The 27070-nt window shown below is 35.4% G+C and overlaps 1 protein-coding gene and 1 long non-coding RNA gene across 3 annotated transcripts in view; both read right to left on the bottom strand.

The window, feature by feature from the left end:
- Positions 1–27070, bottom strand: part of LOC147841212 (uncharacterized) — a 1204737-nt gene that overhangs the window by 1074811 nt on the left and 102856 nt on the right. The gene's annotated exons all lie outside the window — the stretch shown is intronic.
- Positions 1–27070, bottom strand: part of foxn2a (forkhead box N2a) — a 70441-nt gene that overhangs the window by 13900 nt on the left and 29471 nt on the right. For both annotated transcript variants that reach the window (XR_015506456.1, XM_087279843.1), the window contains exon 2: positions 7716–8257. Coding sequence is in view for 1 of the 2 variants with exons in the window: in XM_087279843.1 (XP_087135969.1) it covers positions 7716–8243 (528 nt within the window). In the remaining variant the exon portion in view is untranslated. The remainder of the gene's footprint in view (positions 1–7715; positions 8258–27070) is intronic.

Genomic DNA, 27070 nt, shown 5'->3' with positions numbered 1-27070 from the left:
TGTGTGTGTGTGTGTGTGTGTGTGTGTGTGTGTGTGTGTGTTCTCCCACTACACAGACGGACACTTATAGTTAAAGTCTAAATTATTAGCCCTCCTAAGAATTTTCTTGATCAAATATTTCCCAAATGATGTTGAACAGATTCAGGAATTTTTCCACAGTATTTCCTATAATATTTTTTCTTCTGGAGAAAGTCTTATTTGTTTTATTTAGGCTAGAATAAAAGCAGTTTTTAATTTTGTTTTGACCATTTTAAGGTCAATATTATTACTGTTGTACTCCCATAGTTTGTAGCAATTGCCAGTGGGGTTTCCTATATAGGAGTTACCTCTGAACAAACTCCAACTCCCAGAAACCCCTGCGCTCATCAACTCTTGCAACAGTTGAGTTGAGCTGCTGCTCATCTACACCGATTACAAGGACTATAAATACACTTCACGCTCATTCACACATTGCCGATACTTAGGGCCTACTTACACTATGCCATCCGTACCGTACCCAGGCCCGTTTCGTTTGAGAAGTGTGAGTGCGCTGAATCGGGCTCAAGCACGGTTCACTTGGCCGGCCCTGGCCTGGTTGGAAGAGGTGTGCCTGAGCGCGGTTCACTTGAAACTGAAAGCGAGACGTGACTTTTAAGGGGCTGTTTCGTATGGATTTATTAATCATTCTTACTGTTCAGTGAACGCAAACTGCCGTAGTTTATTAAAGACGAGAACTCCTAACAGCACGACAGCTGCACGGCTTCAGTAGACCTCCTCATTCCTGCAGCACGAGGGCTTTATGATTGTTTATGAGCGGCATAAGTAGCGGATCTGTTTGGCGAAATATCTAACTGCGTGTCACCGCATCCCTAAGGACTGTTTGGCGAAATATTTGACTGCATGTCACTGCATATCAAACGACTGAAACGATATAACTAGAGAAACCTCCACTGTACTTCTCAGTGAGAGAGCGCTTCTCACTGAACAGCACAGCAGCGATGACGTAAGCGTGCCGAGGCCCGATATGGTGTGTGTGCGGCCCGTCGGGGGAGACGAGAGGGGGGACAAGCGTGCTTTGGCCCGGTTCGAGGCAACTGTACCTAGTGTGAGTACGGCCTCATTTACTGTTACATTACAATGCGTTTCCTTTGACGTGCTTTGCTGTGTTTTGCCTTACAAGTTGCCTTATAAGTTACGAAGTATAGCTAGTCCATGCTTTTATGACTTCTAGGCTGGATTACTGTAATGCTCTGTTTGCTGGCTGCCCAGCATCCTCTATTAATGAACTTCAGCTAGTACAAAATGCAGCTGCCAGAGTTCTTACCAGACCTATCTTTTTAGTAAAGCATACACTCAGTGCATCACTTAGCGGTTTGATCCATGAATGTGCTCCACGCAGGTATCTGTAGCTAGTTTATATATGAACAGCAGCTACGCTAATGATTCTCTTTATTCTCTATTTCCACCTGGTGATGCTTATCCTGATGCCCTCAGACCATGCAGCACCACTGATTCGATCCAAGAACATCGATGAGATGTTCCCACGGTTTCCATAATCCTGGACCAGGCCGTATCCTGAAGCAGATGCTGTGGTGGTCATGGAGGAGTGAAGAGCATGAGACCGATTCCTGTGACGCTCCAGGGACAGACTAATATTCGCTAAGGTCCAGCTTCCAGTCTCCGGCGTCTAGACTGCCGCTCTGCACAAGACATTTGGCCAGTGGAGAAAGGGTCGTGCCCAACTGAGGAGTTTTTTTTAATTCTTCACTTTCACAAATAGGTGAAGTTTTTTCCTCGCTTCTGTCGCCACTGGCTTGCAAGGCCCGGGATCTGTAGAGCTGCGCATCGATGGATTTGCTCTTCAGTGTTTGGACTCTCAGTATTGATTATTAAACCACACTGAACTGAGCTAAACTGAACTGAACTTAAACTCTGAAAAATGAACTACACTGTTTCAATTTACTATGATTTTCTATGTGAAGCTGCTTTGACACAATCTACATTGTAAAAGCACTATACAAATAAAGCTGAATTGAATTAAATTGAATTGAATATTTATCATTTAATTTTGAAGAACGCGACTTGAAGACCACCCTCTATGTTCAGTTGTGGCCTGTATTTATTTTTAATGTACGTGAGTGCCATAAAGGTGTCAAAGTTTAACCTGCTGCCATACAATCAATGTGCTGTGTCTTTAATATAACCTGATCACCCCAGGGGTTGATAAAAAAAGGGCTAGATACCCTTCGAAATTGAGATTTTTCAGCACCACACTCGAAACCAAAAGGTAAGAAAATTTCCCAAAATACACCAGCCACAACAGCAGTATGGCTGCACCCGGAAGTCAGGAGATGCACAAATTAGTAATTTTTTGTCATAATTACGGATTTTTACAATAAACAAGCACATGTTTTAATTTATTCACATACGCGATAGGGTTGGGCGTTGCTGACCAATTTGGCATCGTACAATGCCTAATGTGAAACATCGCGATGGACGATGGCATCTTCGTCATAGGCAGAGGTGAATTATTTATTTATGAATAATTAATGAATTCATAAGGAATGAATTATTTGTAGTCTACAGTTCAACTACCTGACCCACATGGTCTTTGCTTTACCCATAAACATATCATAAACAAATAAAGATAAATTCCACACAAATTACCAAATGTCAATCACTTTTTCCGTGGGAGGTTGGTCGGTAAAAAAGTGCACAACCAACAGTGTCTAAGGTTTTTACTAAAATTACTAAGTACAAGTGTGAAAGTGAAAGACTGCAGCAGTGTACTGATGAATAATTTTGAAGCCCTTCCCCTTCCCACTCTGTTTTAAGGGCCAAGGGGGAGGGGTACAAAAATAGAATTGGAATTGGGCCTTACAATGTCTGGTATAACGCTAATGTTTTATTTGTGTGTTTACATAGATGAATTTGGCCACGGTGTAAACACACAGTACAGTTACAATCTAATTGCCACATTATATCATTATCATAACGTGATATATGCCTTCAGTGATTTTCTGAAGTTAAATACCAAAAAATAGCACAACTGGAATAACTACAGCAGTCGCGATCGTCTGATCTCATATGAAGCAAGAGATCGCGATGACGTGATGACGTGTGCAGGTGCTGTAGTGCTGTCCCACTTCTTAAGGGTAAACTTTGAAGCTCTTTCCGTTCACACTCTGTTTCAAGGGCCAAAGGGAAGGGGAAGAGGTACAAAAGTAGAATTGGGATTGGGCCTAAAACAGTGCAGAAATAATGCATTATTGCACAGTGTTTTTCATGGTAACAGATAAAAGAATGCCAAATTTTGTTTTGTTTTCGAATAGTGTCTAATTCGCTCTAAATGTAATATAAAAGCTAATTTCTCCAAGCCACAGTTTACATGTAGGGCAGGGGTCACCAATTTCGTTCCTGGAGGTCCGGTGCCCTGCAGGGTTTAGCTCCAACTTGCCTCAACACACCTGCCTGGGTGTTACAAGTACCTAGTAAGACCTTGATCAGCTTAGTCAGGTGTGTTTGATTAGGGTTGAAGCTAAACTCTGCAGGACACCGGACCTCCAGGAACAAGTTTGATGATCCCTGATGTAGGGGATTCCTTTTTTTTTCCAAAACAGTAGCAGTAGCTTCTCGGCAGTAGTTAAACAGTATGAGAGCAATCTATGCTGTGTATTAAACAGTGGTAATGGCATGGCAATATTTTTACATAACATATTACACAGACACCCAGATCTATATATTATTAATATTTTATTATATTGGCTGGCGCAGTGGCGCAGTGGGTAGCATTGTCACCTCACAGCAAGAGGGTCGCTGGTTCGAGCCTCGGCTGGGTCAGTTGGCATTTCTGTATGGAGTTTGCATGTCCTCCCCATGTTGGTGTGGGTTTCCTCTGGGTGCTCCGGTTTCCCCCACAGTCCAAAAACATGCGATATAGGGGAATTGTCCGTAGTGTATGTGTGTGAATAGGAGTGTATTGATGTTTCACAGTGAAGGGTTGCAGCTTGAAGGGCTTTCGCTGCGTAAAACATATGCTGGAAAAGTTGGCGGTTCATTCCGCTGTGGCGACCCCATATTAATAAAGGGACTAAGTTGAAAAGAAAATAAATGAATGAATTTTATTACATTACTCAGTTGAATATTAAAAATAATTTCTTTGCACTCCACTAGATGGTAGTGTTGACCTGGAGTTTTTCGGCATGCAGTAAGTTAGTAAAATAAAAATGCATTTGATATATTTGCAATTAATTACAATAATTATTTACACTATAGCGCATGTGTTTGGGCTGTAGGGGTAACCGGAGCACCCGGAGGAAACCCACGCCAACACAAGGAGAACATACAAACTCCACACAGAAATGACAACTGACCCAGCCGAGGCTCGAACCAGCAACCTTCTAGCTGTGAGGTGACAGTGCTAATCACTCACCCACTATGTCACCGCACCATCTTATCTTATAATATATTAAATAGCTATATTTATATAATACCTTTAAATATCATAACAAATGTAAAAATCACACTAATATTGTGGTTATATCATATTACAACATCTTAAGATCTTTCTATTGTTTCTGCTCACATCTAGAAACAAGAAGTGTCGCTGTGCTGTCAAACTAAAAAAATAAACTTGTTTATATTTTCATATTTTGCATTTTCATTTTGATTATTATTGTGTAGCTTACAATAAATTATTTTTTTGTCTATTCAATTGTAAAATAATAATAATAATAATAATAATAATAATTTAACCATTACATTTATCAGCTTCATAGTTGGACTATCATATTCTGTACAATAAAAATAAAAATTACTATAGAGAAAAATCTATAATAGAGAAAATACTATATTATAAATACTATAAATACTATAGGGAAAATATATAATTGCATTCGAGACGCTAACATTTTGTTCTCTAATCAGATGACGAAATGCACAAAGCTTCCTGTGAGGGTATGGGTGATAGAAAATACAGTTTGTACAGTATAAAAACAGTGGAAACCTATGGAATTTCCCCACGATTCATTAAATCAAACATGTGTATATGTGTGTGTGTGTGTGTGTGTGTGTGTGTGTGTGTGTGTGTGTGTGTGTGTGTGTGTGTGTGTGTGCGTGCTCTAAGGAAGGAGCCGTGACCTTGACTGAATTCCCCAGCTCTTCCTCTCTTATGTCATTAAAAAACCCCATCACAGACACTGAATACAATACAGAGCCGTGTGACTCCCTTATCACTAACAAACTGCTTTATTTACACCATCAACAACAAGTTCACTTTTACATTCGAATCATTTTGATGTGAGATTGTCACTCTATTGCATTTGCTTTAAACTCATTCATTCATTCATTTTCTTTTCGGGTTAATCTGGGGTCGCCACAGCGGAATGAACCGCCAACTTATCTAGCACATTTCACGTAGTGTAGTGTATATATTGTAGTGTATATATTGGGCGAAGCAGTGGCATAGTAGGTAGTGCTGTCGCCTCAAAGCAAGAAGGTCGCTGGGTCGCTGGTTCGAGCCTAGGCTCAGTTGGCATTTCTGTGTGGAGTTTGCATGTTCTCCCTGCGTTCGCGTGGGCAGTCCAAAGAAATGCAGTAAAGGTGAATTGGGTAGGCTAAATTGTCTGTAGTGTATGAGTGTGTGAATGTGTGTGTGGATGTTTCCCAGAGATGGGTTGCAGCTGGAAGGGCATCCGCTGCGTAAAAACTTGCTGGATAAGTTGGTGGTTCATTCCTCTGTGGCCCCCCAGGATTAATAAAGGGACTAAGCCGACAAGAAAATGAATGAATGAATGAATAGTGTATATATTGACTTGATTCTAAATGTAGGAGCGGGTGCAGCCATTTCAATCTTTTTGGCTCGAGACGTCCGGTCTGCTTCCATTCATTTTTAGACGTTAAAAACAGCTCGTTAAGCCGCTTGATGTTGCAAACTGATGCTTTCTTACTTTATTATTCTGCTTTGTCTGTATAGTCATGAACACCCTTGTTTGTAGAGGAAGTAGTTTGACCGTTTATTATTCATAGTCATCGAAATTCCTAGAATCGGAAATTCTGTGTGCGAGTGCAAAAAATTGTTGTGTGCGACCAGTTTCTACTGCAAAATGTTCACCACATGTGCAGATTCGGGAGACATTCAAGCAGAATGCATCTCTGCACTTGAAACACGAAACGCAGCGTTCAGGAATGGTTTAAAACAGTTGTCATGTCAACTTGCTGCAGTAAACAAAAGCCAAGTCCTTAATGCTTGCCCCGCCTTCACGCTCTTCTTATTGGTCCACTGCTCTAGCACTGAAATATCAGCTGTCAATCACTCAGTCAGCGCCTTCTGGCTTGGGATGACAGAGAGAGCTACTACCACGAAAAACTGTAAAGCGCTGAAGATGAGAATGAAGATTACACTGACAGATTTTGTTTTAGAAACCATGACATCTAAAGTTACAAATAATGACACATCTTACTAGTGATCATGTGCTGAATGTTACTCCACCACCTACATATTTCGACGAGGGGGTAAAAGACTTCCACTGGCTTCAAGTCCGCTATGAAAAGTCTTTGGGATGGAGTTTTCAGGTAACTGTTTGCCACATTTAGCACAAGAGCTTCTGTTTAATCCTTTATATAATTGCCAGATGCTGTCCGCCGTGCAAGGGGTAGCTATATGTCAAATTTAACACCACGTACACCATGCAAACGGGCTTACACTCATAAAAGTATTGCTAGGCATTGCTATTAACATGACGTATGCATATAATAAGTTACAGTATACGCCAAAAACATCAGTGCAATATCAGACAGCACCCGTGAGAACAGCACAGTTATATCGTTAACAGATTCATTCATGTCAAGCAGTGTGTGCAGGGCCGGTGAGCGCTCCGTGTGCCTTTCGGTCACTCAGTTTTGTTATAAAAATCAATTTTCTTGTGATAACGGGATTTCATTGAGACATATTTTCCTCACGCTTGCATATATATATATATATTGCTTGTTAGTTTGATTACTGTTAATTTCAAATGCAATAAATATGTTTGTGTAAAACTTGTAGTAACTTTCTCAACTTTTCAAGCGCAGACGGAAGCATCAGAAAATCAGATCGCTGTATGCAAATAGACTAATTTCATGCGGCTGCCATTTTTAAAAGTGAAATCAAGGCTGCGGTGGGAAGAAACCTGGAAGTATCGTTGGGAGTTACACAGGAAGGTTGTGTACTTGGCTGTCTTATCAGCCAAGAGAAAGTGACACAAATTTATAATTTCACCACCTTAATAATGTAATGAGTAATGAGTAAGTAAATGAGACCGGATGTCTCGTGCCAAAATTATTAGAATGGCTGCACCCGCTTGTACACAGAGAATAAGGTGGATAATCAGACTGCAGAAACACTTTGCTTGACATTCTCCCTATGTTTGTTTCATCAGAGGGGAAAAGCCCCGCCCACCGGTGACCATCTCACCCTCATTAGCATATGAGATTAGTCCTGTTATGAATCTGCCACTATGCTGAGACATATGCTTTGTAGCTCCGCCCTCTTTTAAAAAAATGAGCAATCTCATTTGAATTTAAAGCGACAGTCGCCAAAATTACACAATAAGGATCAAAGCCTAAATGCAGCAGTTTAAAAGGGTTATAAAACATTATTTGTGGTGTATTTTGAGCTGAAACACACACACACACACACACACACACTCTAGAGACATCAGAGACTTGTTTTACATCTTATTAAAAGAAGCGCTCACCTTCCCCAGGCTCTTCTCCACCTTGCGGAAGCACTTGTTGAGCGAGAGGTTGTGTCGCACCGAGTTCTTCCATCCAGTAGGGGCACTGGAGAAATATGGGAAGTGCTCCAGGATCCAGCCGTAGATGTCCTTCACTGGCAGAGATTTGCTGGGTGACTGTTCAATCGCCATATAAATGAGCAGAGAGAAAGAGAAGGGCGGTTTGGATTTCACTGAATCCTCTCCGTGTGCTGCTGCGGATGAAATGATGGCGTTTGCGTGATTTCCCTCAATGTCCAGGAGCGGGCCGGCGCTGGCCTGGGCTTCAGTGCCGCCGAGAGTGAAGTTCTGGAGCAGGTTTTCATGGAGCCAGTTGAGGTTGGTGAGCTCCTCGTCTGCGGAGCTGCGGTCCAGGCTGGTGGGCATAGGACTGGCAGCGCATTCGGCTTCGGGCAGTGACACACACACGCCACGCAGACATGAGAGCTCCGCCTGCACGCCCGGAGACTCCGCTTTCTTATCCGGCGACATCTCAATGATTGGACCCATTAAATCAAGGATGTCTGATGGGGGAATAGAAGAAAACAAGATTAGTTTATTTTGAAGACAAAACACAAAAATGAAGACAAATGTATTGGCCCTCGTTAGAAATGTGTGTTATTTTGCTTTGAATAACTAACTGTACGAACATAAATAGTGACTGAGGAAAAGTATTATTCTGATGACAAGTGCAATGCTAAACAAATAAACCTGAGAAATTACTAAAGGAAAAAAGAATGCACAATATATCTGAACCATATTGATTATTGGCCAATATTGGTAATTTAGTTAATAGTGTAACAAATAAATAGTAATAAATAGTAATAGTAATAGTAATAAATAAATGTTTGAATGAATGAATGAATGAATGAATGAATGAATGAATGAATGAATGAATGAATTAATGAATGAATGAACGGATGCATTTATGTTTAAGTTAATGAATGAAAGAATGTAAAAAATAAATGATTGAATATTTGAATGAATGAATGAATGAATGTTTGAATTAATGAATTAATAATTGTACGTTTGTTTGAGTTAATGAATGAATGAATGAATGAATGAATGTCTGAATGAACGATTTATTATTTGAATGAATGTCTGAAGGCAATAATGAATAGATGAATGTTTGAATGAATGAATACATTTGTTTGTTTGAGTTAATGAATGAATGAATGTTTGTTTGAGTGAATGAATGAATATTTTAATGAAAACTGTTTGAAGGAATGAATGAATGTCTGAAGGAAAGAATGAATGGATAAATGTTTGAATTAACAAATTAATTTGAATTAACGAATTGAATTAATGAATTATGTTTGATGTAATGAATGAATGTTTGGGTTAATAAATGTCTGAATGAATGAATAAATAAATGAGCGAATGAATTTATGTTTGTTTGAGTTAATGAATAGATGTCTGAATGAATGATTGAATCCTATGTCTATGGGAAAGAATGAATGGATGAATGTTTGAATTAATGAATGAATGTTTGTTTGAATTATTCGATGAATAGGTTTGAGTTAATGATTGAATGAATGTTTGGGTTAATGAATGAATATTAAAATGAACGAATGAATAAATGTCTAAAGAAAAGAACAAATGTTTGAATGAATGAATAAACAAATTAATTTATGTTTGGGTTAATTAATGCCTGAATGAATGACTGAATGTCTAAATGGATGAATTTATGTTTGAGTTAATTATTGTCTGAATGAATGACTGAATGTCTAAAGAAAATAATGAATGAATGGATGAATTTATGTTTGAGTTAATTAATGCCTGAATGAATGACTGAATGTCTGAAGAAAATAATGAATGAATGGATGAATATGTGTTTGAGTTAATGAATGAATAAATGTTTGTTTGGGTTAAAGAATGAACTAATGTTTGAATGAATGAGTGTTAAAATAAATGAATAAATGATTGATTGAATGAATGAATGTTTGAATAAATTAATGTTTAAATGTATGAATGATTAAATGCATGAGTAATTGTATGAACGTTTGAATGAGTGAATGTTTAGATGAATGAAAGATTGAATGAATGAGTGATTGTATGAATGAGTGATTGTATGAATGAGTGATTGATTGAATTATTGTTTAGGTTGAATGAATGATTGAATGAATTAGTGATTTTATGAATAAATGAATGAGTGTTTGTATGAATGAATGAATGAATGTTTAGATTTTTGAATAAATGAAGTGTTTGAATGAATGTTTTAATGAATGTTTGAGTGATTGTATGAATGAATGAATGTTCAAATAAATGTTTGCTTGAACGAATGAATGTTTAGATTATTAATTGACTGAATGAATTATTGAATGAACGAATGTATGGGTGATTGTATGAATGAATGTTTGAATGAATAAATGTAAGAAAAAATAAATGTTTGAATAGATGAATGATTGAATGAGTAAGTGATTGTATGAATGTTTGAATGAGTGAATGTTTAAATTAATAAATGACTGAATGAATGAGTAATTGTCTGTCTGAATGAATGAATGAATGAATGTTTGAGTGATTGAATGAATTAATGTTTAGATTGAATGAATAATTGAATGTTCAAACAAATGAATGATTAAATGAGTGATTGTATGAATGAATGAATGAATGTTGAATGAATGAATGAATTAACTGAGTGACTGCTTAAAAGAATCTGATAATCTGTTCTTGATTCTTGAAGACATGAATGGGCAGCATAAATCTGCTACAGCTGAAGGAGCAGCTCTTGTGTCTGAGGGTTCTTGATGTTTTGTGAGAGCGTCTGAAATGACCGGGTCTCATCCTCATCACCGCCCACCTCCTCACACACACACACACAGCTGCTAGTTAGTTAACTGTCCACTAGAGACTCCAAACCAGCAGAAAACACACATGCAGACGCTCATCCATTACTGAGGAAACGAGAGGTGACAGTGTTGCTTAGGCAACCCAGAGCATATAAAGGGCCGCTGATGGTTATTTGCATTTGTATGAAAGAGTTCAGAGGGAAATTTATAGAAAGCATGGTGAAATCGGCTTCCATCTGGACTGGATTGATTGTGTGTGGATGGAGATTGTGATCAACATTATACTGATTCATATATTGGTGTGTTGTTTCAGGTAATGTGCAATTAAAGTAATAACGTAAAAGGTGCATTTAAATAAAATAAAGCCATGAATAAAATAAAATGAAATAAAATAGGGCGGCACGGTGGAACAGTGGGAAGCACGATCGCCTCACAGCAAGAAGGTCTCTGGTTCGAGTCCCGACTGGGTCAGTTGGCATTTCTGTGTGGAGTTTGCATGTTCTCCCCATGTATGTGTGTGAATAAGTGTGTATGGGTGTTTCCCAGTGATGGGTAGCAGCTGGAAGGGTATCTGCTGTGTAAAACATATGCTGGAAAAGTTGGCGGTTCATTCTGCTGTGGCGACTCCAGATTAATAAGTGGACTAAGCTAAAAAGAAAATGAATGAAATTAAATAAAATAGGGCAGCACAGTGGGACAGTGGGTTACACAATCGCCTCACTGCAAGAAGGTCGCTGGTTCGAGCCCCGGCTGGGTTAGTCGGCATTTCTGTGTGAAGTTTGCATGTTCTCCCCGTGTTGGTGTAGGTTTCCTCCGGGTGCTCCTGTTTCCCCCACACTCCAAACACATGTTTACGAATGCCCACGACACCCTACGTCAAGAAAATAGTGCCGAATTCATGACAAATTTGTGTAATCTGACTGGGGCTTAATCTTGATGCTCATCATAGACGTCACGCGATGACTTATCGTGAAGGAACGCATAGTCTGGCACATTTGTTACCCACAACAAGGCAAGATTTTATCAAGGAAGCAAATTCACATAATCGGACATCGCGACAATTGTAACCGACAATAAAAATTGTGTGTCTGACCGGGGCTTTAATCTTTGCCCAGCACTATCATTAACTAAAAGCAAAATAATTTACTAATAAAAAAATAAACAAACAAAAACATAACGGCTAAATATTCACCGAATATCAAAATAAAAATTTAATCCTGTCGTTCAAAACCAATTTCTTTAATTTTTTTTCAAATACACAGTTGAAGTCAGAATTATTAGCCCCCCTGTTTATTTTTCCCCCAATTTCTGTTTAACAGAGAGCAGATTTCCTCAACACATTTCTAAACATCATAGTTTTATTAAGTCATCTCTAATAACTGATTTATTATATTTTTGTCATGATGACAGTAAATAATATTTGACCTGATATTTTTCAAGACACTTCTATACAGCTTAACGTGGCATTTACAGGCTTGACTGGGTTAATTAGGTTAACTAGACAGGTTAGGGTAATTAGGCAAGTTATTGTATAATAATGGTTTGTTCTGTTGACAGTCGAAAAAAATTAGCTGAAAAGGGCTAATAATTTTGACCTTAAAATGGTTTTTAAAAAATTAAAGCTGCTTTTATTCTAGCCGAAGTAAAACAAATAAGACTTTCTCCAGAAGAAAAAATATTATCAGACATACTGTGAAAATGTCCTTGCTCTGTTAAACATCGTTTGAGAAACATTTTAAAAAGGAAAGAAAATTCAGGGCGGGCTAATAATTCTGACTTCAACTGTATATATTGCAATTTAGAACATTTTATGTCAGAAACTAATGTTTTCATTTGCGTTTATGATAATGAAACACTTTCAGAAAAAAAGGTACACAGGGTACAAATAATGTCCCTTAAGGAACAGTTTTGTATTTTCGTAAAAGTTGCACCCTATATGGTACAGAAAATACCTCTGAGACTGCTCTGTACCTTTGATGGTACAATTGAAATGAAGGTACACAATTGTTATCATAAAAAGTTGTTTATGAGTAAAAACAAAGACCGTACGGATCAGGTAGTTGAAATGGTAGGCTACAAATAATCAATTCGGTATGGATTAATTAATTTTTCTTAAATAAATAATTAATTCACTTCCGCCTATGACGACGATAACAACATCCATCGCAATGTTTCACATAAGACATTGTACGATGCCAAATTGGTCGACATCGCCCAACCCTAGTATGGTACATAAAATCATAAAAAAGGGTTCTTTTAAAGATAAAACATTAGTATTAAAAATGAATAAACGCATATCTTGTAAAACTTGGCACAACTTTTGGCCAATTCTCATTTTGAACAACATTTTTGTCAAAGAAAAAAGACAACACTTCCTTTTTAAACTCTGAAGAAATGCCATCAGTAGCTAACAGAAACAAGCAAAAACATAATTTATTCTCAAACCCTTTACTACACACTGTAAATCCAGAACAACAGAGAATTCAAGTGCTCTTTCATTGTTTTCCAAAGCTGTATGCATTAAAGAAAAGATTCATTGGATTTACTTTTTTTTTTTTTAAGGTAAGTGGTTGCAAACAATTTATACGGGCTGAATTTAAGCAAACAAATTGAATGTAGCAACGTTCAACTTAACTTGTTTGTTTAAATTCAGCCCGTATAAATTGTTTGCAACTACTCACCTTAAAATAATTGAGTAAATCTAATGAATAATTTTTATCAGAGCACGTCTCATTCAATTGTTTCAGAGTATCCTCTATAACTGAATGCCAACAGTTGGCCGGCCGTTAAGCCGAGCAGCACAAATATATATTTATGTAAAAAGCACAGATGAGCTCCAGCCGCTGCATTACGACAGAAAGCAGGTCAATGGCGTCGAGCGAATCAGCAAATCCCCGCCGTCTAGTCACAGCACGCTCAAATCCGTGTCACCATGACAACCGCGCTGTCAGTTCAATTAGGAGGGCGGATTAGACAGTGGATTGAGCGAGCGCAGGGAAAGTCCATCCGGTTAAAGCATCAAGCGGCATCACTCTCACATCACTCACTGACACCAGACGGAGGTTTCACCGCGCTTTTTTTGTAACCGCTCAACTAGGTCAGACAGGAGCAGACTGCCGAGGGTCATGCATTAAACAGCATCTGAGCAATTCCAGTGTTACAGATGTGACATTTGCAGTAAAAAAACTTAAGATTTAAAGTCACAGAGAAAGAATATGATAACATTAAATTGAAACATCTGTTTATGTGTGCCAAAACTACTAACCACAGAGTTCTGGGATCAGAAATATCAATCTGTAAACATTTATTTCGATTTTAAATGAGGAAAATAAGCAGGCGTTATGGATGTGACCAAAAAGTTAGTGAGTTTACATGTTATACAATATACTTTGTAGAAAATTCTGTGAATTAAACCGCACAACCCTAAAGAAATGATGCTCATCAAAAGCTCATGAGAGAACAAACACAGGGTTCCTGCAGGTTTCATTCAGTCAATTTTAAGACCACAAAGAATGAAATTTTAGACTTATTTAGGGTTAAGATTTTTTTCTAATGGCCCAGCATTATCATGAGGAATCATGTAAATGATTTAATTTTTTCCGCCTGATTAGGGAATTTAATTTGGGGAATTCGCTGTAAAATGTCTAACAGCTTGTGAACTATCTCTTTACAATAAAAAAACTTAAATCTAAAAATATATGGTTTTATTGAGATGTGTTGTTGGTCATTAGATTGATATAGGCCCAAACTGAGTAGCTTCACTTGAACGAAAATAAATTCAGAACCGTTTAAAACAATTAAGGATCTACAACTCAATATGTCAGTAAATGTAATACTTTTTAACGCCTAAAATTTAGGTTTTGAAATTTAAGACTTTCTAAGACCCAGCAAAAACCCTGAAACATGATTGGTTTTATTTATTTGACATTTTTGCATTAATGATGGGAAAGCTTGTTTATTGATGTCTTTGTTATGGATGTGACGGATGTGAAATTGGCACTTGTGTGACTTTGGTAAATCAAATATAATTGTTTGAAAACATTGGCAGAGACATATTGGAGTATTTTTACAGTACTTTAACATCCTACATAAAAAAAAACCTACAAAGACTTTCGTTATTTTGGTGAAAACAGAGCAGAGTTCAAATTTGCATGGAACAGGGTTCATGCACATTTTTACTACTAAAATTCCAGGACTTTTCCAAAACTTTCAGGTAAATATTGATGACCTAATGTTTCATGTAATGTCTATGTAAATAATACAAAATGCATGTTCAAATTTATTACAGCATATCAAAAGAATGTGACAATGTATGTAGTTTATGAGTATTTTATACCGGTATAGTAGTTTTAAAAAATATCTTGTGTGAAAATTGAGAAATGTTATTATCTTATTAAATTAGCACAAATTAGCCTTTAGCACCCACATTATCTTATCTCTGTAGTAAGAGATTGTTTCTGGACATAACACTCAAATGTATCTTGAATTACAATTAATGCAGGTGAAAGAGAGGTGAAGCTGAAACTGCAAGTAGTTTTTTGCCCTAAACAGAGAATGTCAGGTGAGGGGATAGACAACAAAATTTTATTTTAAATTTACACAATATTCAAGTACACAGATATTTGTTAAACAATTTTCCAAGACTTTTCCAAAACATTTTGGGTTTATTTATTTTTCCAAAACTTTTCCAGGCCTGGAAAATGCCAAAATTCCATGACTTTTCCAGGTTTTCCAGGACCGTATGAACCCTGATGGAATGGCTCATCTAAGGAAACGCACAACACTGTCTGGCTAGATTTGGAAATGTCTAAAACACTAGAAGTGACATTCAACTACTATTAAAAAAAACATTAGTTGAGAACGACTCTTATGCCAAGTTCAGACTGCAATGATTTTAGCCCCAATTTTGACTCTGCAACAGTTTTTGAGAAATCACAGACAAATGCCTGAAACCACAGGCAAATTAATGTTTCAAATAAATGCTGTTTATTATTCTTTTTAATGAATCCAAACATGCACAATCAGTATAATCCAACACAAAAAATTATTCTAAAGAAATTACACTGCGTTATTCAGTGTTCAGTGCTGAAGGTTTACCTTAAAACAAGACATTGACCCTAAGCACAAAGCTAAAATAACAAAGGAGTGGCTTCACAACAACTCTGTGACTGTTATTGAATGGCCCAGCCAGAGCCCCGATTTAAACCCAATTGAGCATCTCTAGAGAGATCTAAAAGTGACTTTCCACCAACGTTTACCATCCCACCTGACTCAAGAACTGGAGAGGATCTGCAAGGAGGAATGGCCCAGATGTGAAAAACTTGTTGCATCTTTCCTAAAAAGACTCATGACTGTATTAGATCAAAAGGGGGCTTCTACTAAATTCTAAGCAAAGGGTCTGAATGCTTAGGACCATGTGAAAACACAGTTTTTATTTTTTAATAAATCTGCAAAAATGTCATAAAGTGTTTTTCAGTCAATATGGGGTGCTGAGTGGACATTAATGAGGAAAAAAATAACCTTAAATCATGTTAGCAAATGGCTGCAGTATCACAAACAGTGGAAGCTGTAAGGGGGCTCTGAATACGTTCCATACTCACTGTATAGCATGAGCAGGACAGTCCAGTTCACTAACAGATGACTCTTATGAGTTGGCTCTCGAAATGAATAACACAAAAAGGCAGAAGTGTGATTTTGAGGTATGACTTTTCCCTGAATTAACTAAATGTGAGAGCATTTAAAGAATCATTATCTGACTCGCTTACTACCAGTAAAACTTTGGCTTCTTTAGGAAAAATGTCTGCCTTTTCAGTTGTTTTACTACAAACTCCCTCAGATTAAGAAAAGAGCAACTGAACTCAAACGCTCTGAAAGAACATTTGAACTTGAATCAAAAGGAAAATATCCTGCAAAGAGGAAAACGCCGTGGAGAGGCGGCTGGAAAAGAGCTGGTGGAGAATGAGTGAGCAAATGAAAGGTTGAGGAGTGCCATGGAAACAGTCAAATTAATAAATAAGTCATAAGCAGTGCATGATGAATCACAACTCGGAGGAAAGTGGAGTTATCAGACATGTCAGGCAGCAACAGAACTGCCCGAATGCGTTACAGCAAAGCTGCATCCCTAAAGCCCCAAACACAAAACATAGAAGTCTTCCTTTGAAAGCTTTACAAAAAGTCAGACCCATAAAACAAGTAAAAGAAGAAGCACATCTCAGTACTCAAATATATACCTGCCTTATATTTATATAGAAAATAATATGAATAAAGGCATATGTTTAAATAACAGGGTTTCTGCAGGTTTCACCAAGTTAAATTTAAGACTTTAGGACATTAAGACTTTTTCAAATGAATTTTTTAAATGATTTTTTCAAATGGCCTAGATGGTAAAAAGTTTTATTTGCCTTATCAAAACAAAAATAAAACTATAATTGAATACATTTAATGATACAAGAATAAATTAATAATAAAAATATTAATATTTTAAATTAAGATTTGAAATATTGCTATTTTAAATAAGCTCTACGTATATCCATACATGTTTTTCCGAGATAAATTCTTTAAAATAAAAAATTAACAAATGTTTTTAATGTTTTAAAAACTATAATAAACCAAATCTATGTACAACAATCTGTCCAGGTCGATGTCCTCAGCAGTAAATACATGGAGAACTTTTAAACAAATGTTATTATGTGGAAAATAATTAAACCATTATGATAAAAAGAGTTAAAAATGACCTTTTTATGTACTAAGTTTAAAGTTTTATTGAGATGGATTGTTGGTGAGTGTATGGGTTTTGGCCAGATTGTGTAGCAATACATGAACAAACGACAATTAAGACCTGTTTAAAAAAAAGATTTAAGACGTACAACACAAAATTTCAGTAGACTTAAGGCTTTTTAAGGCCTAAAATTTCGATTTGGGATTTAAGACAATTTAAAATAAATAAATAAATAAATACATTTTACAGTAAATAAAACAAAACTAAAAAAACAAAACACAAAAATGTTCTGTCATACAAGTCCCGATTGTTAAATTAGGTTTTAAAATAATACAAATGAAAACAAAGAAATAATGACACCAAAATATAGAAAAACTAAATATTTATTCATTCATTTTCTTTCAGCTTAGTCCCTTTATTTATCAGGAGTCGCCACAGTGGAATGAACCGCCAACAATTACAGCATATGTTTTATGCCGCTGATGCCCCTCCAGCCACAACCCAGTACTGGGAAACACCCATAAACTCTCACGTTCACACACATACTCATACACTACAGCCAATTTTATTCATTCATTCATTCATTTTCTTTTCGGCTTAGTCCCTTTATTAATCTGGGGTTGTCACAGTGGAATGAACCGCCAACTATTCCAGCATATGTTGCAGCTAATGCAGCAGATGCCCCTCCAGCAGCAATCCAGTACTGGGAAACACTCATACACTCTCACATTCACTCACACATACATGCACTATGGCCAATTTTGTTTACCTAATTCACCTATAGCACGACTGTGGGGGAAATCAGAGCACCCAGAGAAAACCCACACCAATACGAGGAGAACATGCAAACTCCACACAGAAATGCCCAGCTGGGACTCGAACCTGCGACCTTTTTGCTGTGAGGCGACAGTACTAACCACTGAGCCACTGTGCTGCCCTTAAAACAAAATATAAAATGTAAAAAAATAAAAGCAAAAAAAAAAAAAAAACATGATGAACAAAATAAAATAAATGATAAAATCATCAAAATAAAATTTAAGCAAAATAAATAAATAAATAAATAATTTTAAGAAAAAAATTAATAAAAATAAAAATAAATGTAAAAAATTAAGAAAATTACTAATAATCAAATAAAATGAAAACAAAATATCAAAACATAAAATATTGAAATTAAGATGAAAAAAACTAAATAGAATTTAAATAAAACCAAACTTCAAAACAAAGAAATCTGTGGATAAAAAAATAAAATAAAGTCTCAAAACACATCTCAAAATACCAAAATAAATAAAAAAATAAAACAATAAAATGATAATACAAAAAGATTATTTAAAATACAAAATATTACATTTAAAACAAAACTAAAAAGCAAAAGTTTATACAGTTCTGTTTGGTTCTCGACTCTGATTGGCTGATAGCTGTGAGATTTTAAAGTAATATCAGCATTCGTACAACTTCTTCACCCGTATGTATTACTCTGCCAACACGAGTGGCAAGCCGAAGACTACAGTTTAACAAATACTGCTGCTGTTGGACAACATAATGTACTTTTGAGGCTTTTTTAGGTGAGAATGTAGTGGTTTAGATTGCAACTATGCAGTTTATTTATAAGGACAGTGCCTATTTGACATATTTACAATTTGGATGATTCAGCGTGTTGGCGGCCATCATCCTGCCATACTGAGCAGAGCAAAGACAGTTGATGTTCTGCCACAAGATGGCAACAGAGACTTATAAATAGAGACCTATTAGTAAATCTTTAGTGGAGAAAAACAGCATTTTCCCAGTGTAAATTTCAAACTACAGCTGATCAAATCATTATAAAACAGGTAAATGACACCCTAAGTCAATCTCTTTCTTTTGTATGTTGTAGTGCTGTATTTATACCATAGTAGATCGGTAGTGTTTGCTTTGGCTTTTACGGGGTTAATTATTGTGATCTCCCGATTGCAACAGAGAATTACTGGGAAATCTCTGTAGACTGATGCCATTTCATGCCGTTCAGCCTTATCATTTTAAAATGTGAGCAAAATCACCTGTTTTGTCATCACTTTAAAGCAGGGATCACCAACCTTGTTCCTGGAGGGCCGGTCTCCTGCAGAGTTTAGCTCCAACCCTAATCAAACACACCGGAACAAGCTAATCAAAGTCTAATTAGGTATACTTGAAACGGGCAGGCATGTGTGTTGAGGCAAGTTGAAGCTAAACCCTGCAGGGCACAGGACCTCCAGAAACAAATTGGTGTCCACTGTTTTAGAGCTAGTATTGAAATGATTCTCTAGCGTAATATCTAAAGTGAACTGGCAACGGTGATGTCAGCTGCAGATGTGAATGGATGGCGGAAGAAAGTAGTTCCTCTTACAAAGGGGTTTTTGAGATTCTCCGTGTTTGATTTTCTATTTATATACAATTATGCCGTTGAACTGTTGTATAAAAGCAACATCACACTCATAGCAGTGCGAAATGGCTGTATATCAGCACTCGAGTGGCCTCGAGTCAACACACACCTCCCACCAGTGCCGATATACAGCTATATCACACTGCCATATTATAATGATGATAATAATGAACACTATACATTACATTTTAAAAAGAAAAAAAAATGAAGAACTTCTAAAATAAAAAACTGCAAAAAAAATAATAATAAAAAATAAAAGCCAGGACTTTCTATGTTCTACATCCACCCTTTTTTTAACCATGCAGACCTACAGTAAAGCATGCATATCCATTATCCATTTACTAGACATGCTGATGAGCCTTTTTACTGTGTTGTAACCTTGTCTAAGTACCCCTAACTGGCCGGAGTCATTACCATACACACAAGACTGCTCCCGTTAACCCATTAACTTTAACCGCACTATCCGCTCTATAGCCTCCAGGTAGTTCATTAACCCCTATTAGCAACACAAACTCTGACCTACACTAAAGCTGCTTCACCCTAATAATCCCCAGGTGCTGCCGGCTCATAAAAAAGCACAGCGATTTGAGACGTTGCCACTACATTTGAGCAACAAGGGGAAGTGCTTTTTATGTGATTAGCTCATAGTCGATTATCATTGCCGTTGTGATTATCATAATTATCGGTGCTCTTATCAAAACGGCATCAAAGCGGCGGCCGGTAATGGCACACTTGTGAGGGAGGGAGACAGAGCACTAATGAGGGATGGTTGTAGCGAGGGAAGACGATCTGATCAGAGAGATGCCACCAAGCTCATCTGCAAGTTAAAAATTCACATTCAATGCCAGGCCTTTTCATTCATGAGAGAGAACGAGAGAGGCAGGTGCCAGCCGTGGCTTCATTTCAATCTCTTTCATCCATGGAAAACAGGCATGCCTGGTTTTCTTGCATTGGAAAATTTTCAGCAAAATGTAAAATAAATAAATAAAATAAATAAATTTCAGCATTTGACAAATTTTCTGCAAAATGAAAAAAATAAAACTAAATAAATTAAATTAATTCTGCATGGAAAAAATCAGCAAGAAGAAAAAATAAATAAACAAACAGATTTTGTCATTAACAAATTTTCAGCAAAATGTAAAAGAAAAATTAAATTCTGCATGGACCAATTTTCAGCAAAATGTAAAAATAATAAATAATAAATAAATGTCTGCATTAACAAAATTTCAGTAAAATAAAAAAAAAGTAAATAAATAAATACATTGAATTCTGCATTGACAAATTTCAGCATAATAAATAAATGAATCAATAAATAAAAATTCTGCATGGACAATTTTAGCAAAAAGAAATAAATGAATAAATAAATTAATAAAATTCTGCTTTGACAAATTTTTGCTAAATAAATAAACAAATAAATAAATCAATAAATAAAATTTTGCATTGACAAATTTTAGCTAAATAAATAAATAAACAAACAAATAAATAAAATTCTGCATTGACAAATTTTAGCTAAATAAATAAATGAACAAATAAATAAATCAATAAATAAAATTCTGCATGGACAAATTTTCCCCAAAATAAATAAATAAATAAATAAATAAAAATTCTGCATGGATAATTTCAGCAAAATTAAATAAATGAATAAATAAATAACATTCTGCACGGACACATTTTTAGCAAAATAAATTAATTTAAATTAAATTATGCGTGGACAAATTTTCAACAAAATGTACAATAAATAAATAAAATTCTGCATGGACCATTTTTTTTTTGACCAAAATGTATAAATAAATAATTCAATAAATAAATAAAATTCTGCATGGACCAATTTTCACCAAAATAAAAAACAAAATAAACACATAAATAAATTTCTCCATTGACATATTTTCAGCAAAATGTTAAAAATAAATAAATAAAGACCAGCATTAATAAATTTTGTTATTTTCTATTTACACAAATTTACCATTTGCCCAGTTTTAAATAAAGTGAGACAAACACAATCACTGAATGAGACCATTCGAGTATTTCAAAGTATATAAACAGTATATATTAAAAAAAATTGTAAATTCAATGTGTTCAAAATGTATAAACTATTAATTGACTGAATTTACAAAAAAGGTACTGTATTGTGATGCATATTGTTATCTGGAAACAAAATGATTTATATTGTGATACGATATTATGCCTTTAAAACTTCGTTTTCTTGACCATTTCACTATTTCAACACAAATATATAAAGCTAAATAAAATATTTTGACCTCAAATGACATTGTTTGCTACTCAATAGATATAGATTGAAGGCATCTCCTGAAATACTACAAAAGCAAAACAAAGCCATTTTTCCTACAATCTGTGTTGATGAGAACAGATTTTACACAGGAGGAAAACCGATAGCCTGATTCATAATTCATGGCGGTCCAGCCTTTTAAGTCCTTTATACCCTCATAATAGCTCGTATATACTGCGTAAACGGCATTATGTAATTGTTAATTATTGATAACTTGCACAAAGGATGGCAGGTGTGGATTTAGAGAAGACCATTTCTGACCCACAAACAACTCCTATATGAATGAATAAATAAATAAATTAATTAATTAATTAATTAAAATCCAGGTTTGAAATCAAAGGATGTAAAAAGGAAAGATATGACCAACCAGATTTATGCAGGTTTTTGATAATTCAATCTATTTCCTCATGTAAATGTGTGTAAATATATATTTACCCTGCCTTTATATTAATTTCAATACAAATTTTATTGAATAATATGCAAATATTTTGATAATTTAGGAACAATACAGTTTGTAAAGTTATTTTTTTGTCTGTTACTGGATGTGTTATTTGACAGAACTGCTGTAGCTTTGTTTACCAAACAAATTATTCTAAATGGATTCATTAAACATTAAAGGCATAGTTCACCCAGTAAAAATGAAGTTTATTTTAATGCAAAATACGAATATCATTGTTTATACAGAGATAGTTTTTCTTCAACTTCTACAAACCCTAAATATACTGCCTAATATAAAAATTGACAGTAATGATAATAAAAATACCAAGAATGCAAGAAAAAAATATATAAACTGCATAAAATAAGAAAGCAAAAAAAAAAAAAATAATATATATATATATATATATATATATAAAATAAACAGACAACAATAATGGGTGTTGCAATCAGGGATAGTGCTGTGATATCTTACAATTGTAGGCTAGAATACACTAAGCAGGAGAGTCTGAACAGAGAGAGAAAAGAAAAGTCAAATTACAGTTACATATACAAAATAAGTCACATAACTACCCGGGAAGAATGAGTATAGCAGAGAAATATGATAATCAGGGTTTCCAAACATATGAGAATTTGCTAGAACCTTTCATGGAATATTAATTTTTCCCCAAGTGTATATAAAATCAGATCTTGACCACAAAGAAACTTTATAAGATATTTTTTATGAGATATAGTTGTAATTGTAGTTGTATTTGTAGTTAAATTTTTATTAGCCCCCTTCGAATTTTTTTCTTCTTCTCTAAATATTTCCCAAATGATGTTTAACAGAGCAAGGAAATTTTCACAGCACATCTGATAATATTTTTTTTCTTCTGGAGAAAGTCTACTTGTTTTATTTTGGCTAGAATAAAAGCAGTTTTTAATTTTAGGGACAATATTATTAGCCCCTTTAAGCTATATTTTTTCTTGATTGTCTACAGAACAAACCGTCATAATACAATAACTTACCTATTTACCCTAACCTGCCTAGTTAACCTAACTAACCTAGTTAAGCCTTTAAATGTCACTTTAAGCTGTATAGAAGTGTCTTAAAAATATCTTGTCAAATATTATTTACTGTCATCATGACAAAGATAAAACAAATCAGTTATTAGAAATGAGTTATTAAAACTATTATGATTAGAAATGTGTTGAAAAAATCTTCTCTCTGTCAAACAGAAATTAGGGAAAAAGTAAGCAAGCAGTCTAATAATTCAGGGGGGCTAATAATTCTGACTTCAACTGTATGTTGCAAAAAGCTGAAAAAACATTTTGGAAAAAACTTATTCTGTGAAAGTCATCGGTTACATGTTAACGACATTTTTCAAAGTATCTTCTTTAGTTTTTAAAAAAAGAAATTCATAAAGACTTAAAACAAGTAAAAGGTGAGTAAATGATGACAGAATTGTTTTACGAATGAATTGTCATTGTTTTGGGTGAACTATTTCTTTGAATAAAAATATATTTTTTTTATTTAATGCACTAAAAAAACAATGATTCATTAGATTTAATGATTTTTAAGGTAAGTGGTTGCAAACAATTTTTATATGGGCTGAATTTAAACAAACAAATTAAGTTGAACATTACTCAGTTTAACGTTTGTTTGTTTCTTTGTTTGTTTAAATTCAGCCCTTATAAAAATTGTTTGCAACGACTTACACCTTAAAAAATCTAACAAAAATCCAATAAATAGTTTTTTCAGTGTGGATACTCATGAGCCCCTTTCACACATACAGATCTTTCCGGAAAATTGCCGGCAATTTTCCGGAAAGGTTGTATGTGTGAACAGGTCCTTTTTGAAAATACCGGTAAATTCGTTCTGGCTATTTTCCGGAAAGAGAAGTTGTAACATTACCGGCAATTTGCCGGAATGCTGCGCTGTGTGAATGCAGAAGGAAGATTCCCGTAATAAGCGCGTGCACGTCTAGAACGTGCTGACGTGAGACGTCTGCTTTAGCCAATCACAACAGTCAGAAGCATTTACGTCCGTGCGGTTTGTGAGAATAAAAGCCTTTGAATATTTTTCCAGACACATTTAGCTGCTAGAAGTTAGTCAGATCACGTTTATATGTTCTTCTTAATGCCAACTGTGTAAATAATCATCGATGAGATACTTATGATAAGCCGTTGTTTGTTTACCTTCAAGCTTTGCGTGTGCCTGTGAAACAGCCTGTGAGCGCCTGCACACACACATATTATGAACATCTCGACATGCGAAAGTGATCCTGCGAAAGTTGTTCACAGTATTGATCATCCACAGAGTTTGTAATTTAGTCAAATGTTTACAAACACAAGCGCAGCCGTTTAAAGCTCATTTGTGGTGAATGATGTCAGAATTTACCGGTATTTTGGAATGGATGTGTGAATGCTCTTTTCCGTAAAATTTCCGTAACGTCCTCGCCTGTGTGAACAGCGCTTTTTTGAATATACCGGTAAAGTCGTTCCGGAAATTTTCCAGATATTTACTGGTATCACTGTGTGAAAGGGGCTTTTGTCTTTCTATGCATGCATGCTTTGCTTTCAAAAAATTTAAAAGTTCAAAATGACGTTCTTCAGCAGTAGCAGAAACTTTTATAAATGCCAATTCTTTATTAACTTTTACAGTTCTGTAAAAATAATTTTTAAAATTACTATATTTTTACAAAAACAGATTTAAAAAAAAAAATGGATAAACGCCTTGCTTTCTCCACAACCACAATCTAGTTAATCATAATTTAACATTTACATGATTATAGAGGTTATGCATCATTGAGAGAATATCTTTGGCAACCTTTTATTTAATTTTTTATTTATTTATTTTCTTGGTGAGATTAATTTAATATTTTTATGTGTATGTATATAAGTTCAAGTTCAAGTTCATTTAATTATAGAGCACATTTAAAAACAGTCAAAAGACTGACCAAAGTGCTGTACATAAGACAAGGTAAAAACAAAAAGACAAAATTTAAAAACATAGAAATAAGGCAAGAGAAACTATTAAAATAATCTTAAAAAGCCAAGCTAAAAAGGTACGTTTTAAGAAGTGATTTAAAAATAGATAATGATGGAGCCATTCTAATCTCAAGGGGCAAGGTGTTCCACAACCGAGGACTCGCCACAGAGAAAGCTCTGTCCCCTCTACGTTTCAGCCTGGACTACGGAACTGAAAGAAGATTCTGCTCACTTGACCTAAGAGATCTCACGGGAGTGTAAAAATGAAGCAGCTCTGAGATATAGGATGTAATATGAAAATATATGTATACATGAGTGAAAAGGATATATATATATATATATTTATACAACAGTTCTGTGTGGTTATTGAATCTGATTGGCTGATAGCCGTGATATATTAAGTAATATTAGCACCCGTACAGCCTATTTACCCTTTGTGTATTACTCCGCCCACATACAGCCAGCAACAAGCAGACACTACAGATCTGAAGTTTAAAAGATGCACGCTCAGCTGTTTAACTGTCAGTTTATGATTTGAATCCAACGCCGAAGAAAGTAGTTCCTCATACAAAAGGGTTTTTGAGACTCTCCATGTTTGATTTTGTTTTTATATACACAATTATGCCGTCAAACTATTGTATAAACGTAATATCACACTCGTAGCAGTGCAATATGGCTATATATCGGCACTAGTGGGAGCACTAAGGCACTCGGCCTGCGGCCTCGTGTCAACGCACGACTCCCACCAGTGCCGATATACAGCCATATCAACATGCTACTCATGTGATATTGCTCATATATGTATGTATGTATGTATGTATGTATGTATGTACGCGTATACATGTATGCATTTATTTATGTATGCATGCATGTATGTATGTATGTATGTATATAAATTTTTTGTTTTCCGTTTGGTCTATAATCTATAAAATTAAGCAAAAGAAAAAAAAAACTATATATATATATTACAATCATAACCCATAATCTTATATACCCCAATCTTTGAACATAGACATGAAAACGACTTAAAACAACTCAAATGAATGCCAATCTTAAACGTTTTGGTGCACAGATTTAGGCTTGGTCTCATTTTAAAGTTGATGCTTGTAAGATTGTAGCTGAAATGAAAAAAAGTTTAAAAAGCTCAGAAAAACAAATGGTATGTGTCTTAATGTTTGTAAAATCAATAAAACAATGAATATATATTTTGATATATTACATAAAATATGTATTCATGTCTAAAGTATGAAAAATATGCCTTTAGTTTTTAGCGTCAGACACTCAAATTGCACATAAATTGCACTCAAATTACACATAAATCATCATATTTATTATACAAAATTCTGCACAGAAATTGCAAACAAAAGCTCTGCAGATTCTGGCTGGCTCTGGTTATGACCTACAAAGCCATCAGAACAGGAGTGTTTTATCCCTCGGCATCAGGTGGGGTGATGTTTCACCAAACGAGATGGAGTGTCTAATGGACAGAGATCAATACGTCCTGGAAATGCTGAGGCCAGCATTATGAGATATCACTGCGCCTCAGATCTAAGCCTCAAGGGCAAAGAAAGAGCAAATAAAAACATCTGAGACGGCAAAAGCGTAGAAGAACGTCTCTGTAAGCAGCGTGACATCAGACGAGAGCCGTGCCGTTGTGCCCTAAAGGTTGTCACTCCTCCCTTTATCAGGCGCTTTTATCGTTTCAACATGTTTAAACCACGTTTTGAAAACACCCCAAAGCTC

The sequence above is a fragment of the Danio rerio genome, chromosome 13 (genome assembly GCF_052040795.2).
Source record: "Danio rerio strain M-AB ecotype USA chromosome 13, GRCz13ab, whole genome shotgun sequence".
Lineage (NCBI taxonomy): Eukaryota > Metazoa > Chordata > Actinopteri > Cypriniformes > Danionidae > Danio > Danio rerio.
Note: the sequence above shows the minus strand (reverse complement) of the source record. Positions and strands in the feature narration are given on the sequence as shown.